General features: G+C 32.2%; 1 protein-coding gene across 1 annotated transcript in view; it reads left to right on the forward strand.

Moving 5' to 3' along the window:
• The window catches only part of LOC111084083 (growth factor receptor-bound protein 14-like), a gene marked incomplete at its 3' end in the record, with an annotated part of 4,285 nt that extends 1,091 nt beyond the window's left edge, over positions 1-3,194 (forward strand). Inside the window, exons 2-3 of the mRNA XM_022380874.1 lie at positions 1,323-1,482; positions 3,015-3,194. Of these exons, the coding sequence (XP_022236582.1) occupies positions 1,323-1,482; positions 3,015-3,194 (340 nt within the window). The remainder of the gene's footprint in view (positions 1-1,322; positions 1,483-3,014) is intronic.
• Positions 3,195-3,647: the final 453 nt, after the last annotated feature.

Consider the following 3,647-nt stretch of genomic DNA (forward strand, 5'->3'; position numbering starts at 1 on the left):
CATAAACAACGTTGTTAGAAAATGTTTTGTGTTGCTGTTATGGAGTTTCCCTCGATACGACACCTACATAAACAACGTTGTTAGAAAATGTTTTGTGTTGCTGTTATGGAGTTTCCCTCGATACGACACCTACATAAACAACGTTGTTAGAAAATGTTTTGTGTTCCTGTTGTGGAGTTTCACTCTGTAGAACACTTAATAGACCACATCTCGGAACCGCGTTGTTAGAAAATATTTTGTGTTGCTGTTATGGAGTTTCACTCGATACGACACCTACATAAACAACGTTGTTAGAAAATGTTGCTATTGGGACGTTTCACTCTGTAGAACACTTAATAAACCACTTTGTTGGGGCCTTATTGTACGAAATAGTGCTGAAAACAACCTTAACTTATGAGAATGAACATTTTCCCTTAGTTTCATATTGCAGTGGTTGCCCATGTAAAATATATAACAAATCTGATATGCCTTATACTGCAAGGATATTAGGTTCAAAAAACGTGTGAAAACTACTTCATTGGACTTATTACGGTAAGTCCTGTCAGTCAGTATAGTATAAATACTCTTACCGAAAGAAAATAGTTCTTCCGTTAGTGCCTTGTGACATAATTAAACATTAAATAAAGCTGTTGAATTATGTGTACAAGGAAGCTAGGATTTAAAAATTCACAACAAACCGTGTTTAACTCCTTTATTATGTTTCCGCCACACATTTCTTATGACAATGTACTGGGTCATTGTTACTAAAATTTGGGAAACGATGATATCTGCCTTAAAATTCTTATTAATGTTTTTTATATTATTAGTATTCCAATTTCGAAAGGTCTGAAACTGAGTTAACTGATACTTTAAATTTAGTGATTAAATATATGCCGATATATCTCCAATTTATGATATTTGCCAACAAGATTGATACACACATTTTTCTTTTTTAACACAAATATGTTTTAATATACAAACAACAACATAATTTACAATAACAATTATTACAAATAGCAACTACACACAGTAATTTATATACAAAGGTTCCACAAACTTACAAGCAATACAAAGTCTTCTTTCTAGTCTAAAAACTCCTTGATGTCTTATCGAGGGTTCACAATGAGCCAGTAATTTCGAGTTGACGTAGGTACAATTCACTTATTAGGGAGCTAGCTAGCTCTGTATTCTTCGCCGATTTTTTCCACCGATGAAATTATGTAATGTTTTCGTAAATAGATAGCTAGATATAATTCGTCTTCCATACAAAGCTTGAGCTTAATATCATTTGGTAGCAGATATTAGTTTTTATAATAATATACCAAACTTTTTTTTGTCACTAGGTGACAATGACTTTCCACTTAGAAAATGGAAGCCAACAGCAGATGATTGTTGAAGAAGGCCTCAGAGTCATTGACCTTTGTCACTTATTAACCCTAAAGTTTAATCTCGCACGATCTCATACGTGGTCTATAGTGGAACAGCTGCATAGCTTGAAAATTGGTAAGTTGTAATGGCGGTAAAGTTTTAACGGTCATGATTGGTTAGGTGGCCACATGTTTAATTAATGACATTACTTTCGTCTCATTTGTGCATATCATTTTTATAAGAACGTTTTTTTTTAATATAGTTTACATGCCTTATCAATTTCAAGAACTAAACTAAGTATATTCAAAACACCTGTATGATAAGTATAAACTTAATAGGAAAATATTTTTGGATCAAACTTGTTAATTTCATTATAAAGCTTAATTTTTTCGTAAAGCATTAGAAATGTTCTCATTTGGAAGTAAAAAAAAAGTAATCATATCATATTCATAAATTTTGAATTACACAAATAACCTTTCGTGTAAGTTTGAGGATCTGAGTTGAGTTATTTAGATTTATATTGAAGACGTTGTAATAAAAATAGGGGTAGTTTCGTTGTTATGTTAAAAAATACAAAATCAGAGTTTTTTTGTTTTAAGAATGGTTTTCAGTTATATTTGAAATTGGAATTTTACGAAGTAGTTAGTTGTAGTAAAAGTTTAATTGTATAGTTTTATTTATCATCATAATCGTGGTTTGAAGACCCGGGAATTAATGAATTTCTCTCATGGTGTGAGAGGGATATGGAGGATACTTCGTGGGGAAAATGGGGGGGATTTTGGGATCAGTGGAAGTGGATTCGATGCTGAAGAGTGTATGATAGATCCAATGTCAAAGACTTCGCGGTGGGTAAAAAACGGGAGTACTCTGAGAAAAACCACACTAAGGCTTACAATGCTAAAAACCGAGTTTCGATGCCTATGGATGGCACATCACACATAACCCATTGTGTAACTATGTGTTTAACTATAAACAAACAGAATATCGCGTATAGAAATTATACTACATATATTTTACAACGAATATAAAAAAAATGGTCGTAAAAGTATAATAAGTGAGTTTTATAGTTTTAAGTTTTGGATATTGAACAGTAACGTTACGAATCTGAAGGTTTTTAATTCAAATTGACTTTGGGTGGTCAAATATCAGCTCACGTGGTGTATGAGCAGTATTTTTTAGCTATCCTTACTCCTAGCTGTCAAAATCAAATTAAGGAATCATTCTATTGTTTTAATTGTGCCAATCATATCTTAAAAAATAAGTCACTTAAGCGTGGTTTATAGCCAGTTCTGGTTGTTTGAATCAGATATTTTGATATAATGCTTTTGAATATAGTATATATAACTTAAGATAAGACCCAAAACTCGAGCGCTTTCTCCTTTGTTCTCCTGATGAAGAATAGTCAACTATTCGAATGCGCTCGAGTTTTGGGTCCTATTTTAATTCTATTACTCTTTATAAGTGACCCTTTGTGCTAACTCTTTTTATCAAAAAAGTATCTATAACTTGTTAGCAGTCTTTGGTCAGTTTCTAACTATACAAATGCGTTTTTGGTTTACGTTTTGCATCTCCATCTTTTAAATTGTGCTTCATTGATACCACTATAATTTTTCTATATAGAGTGTTATTGTTAGATTAGTTAAATTGTTCATTGTTTTACCTTACAGAACGTAGCCTCGAAGATCATGAAGAGGTATTACATGTGTATAACACTTGGGATAGTGAAACATCAGACAGGAACAAGTTTGTTTTCAGGCAAGACTTCCAGAAATATGAATTCTTGAAAAGCACTCAGGTAAATTTAGTACCAGAATTGGAAGGTTTATCTGACAATATAACCCCATTTGGTAACTTATTAATACTTGATGACGAAGAACATCTGTATATTGATAAGTAGAATGTTGAATATTGTAGTGTCTGTTGTACTGATGAGTAGAATGTTGAATATTGTAGTGTCTGTTGTACTGATAAGTAGAATGTTGAATATTGTAGTGTCTGTTGTACTGATAAGTAGAATGTTCAATATTGTAGTGTCTGTTGTACTGGTGAGTAGAATGTTGAATATTGTAATGTCTGTTGTACTGATAAGTAGAATGTTGAATGTTGTAGTGTCTGTTGTACTGATAAGTAGAATGTTGAATATTGTAGTGTCTGTTGTACTGATAAGTAGAATGTTGAATGTTGTAGTGTCTGATGTACTGGTACGTAGAATGCTGAATGTTGTACTGATAAGTAGAATGTTGAATATTGTAGTGTCTGTTGTACTGATAAGTAGAATGTTGAATATTGTAGTGTCTGTT

Source organism: Limulus polyphemus, unplaced genomic scaffold (genome assembly GCF_000517525.1).
Source record: "Limulus polyphemus unplaced genomic scaffold, Limulus_polyphemus-2.1.2 Scaffold13466, whole genome shotgun sequence".
NCBI lineage: Eukaryota > Metazoa > Arthropoda > Merostomata > Xiphosura > Limulidae > Limulus > Limulus polyphemus.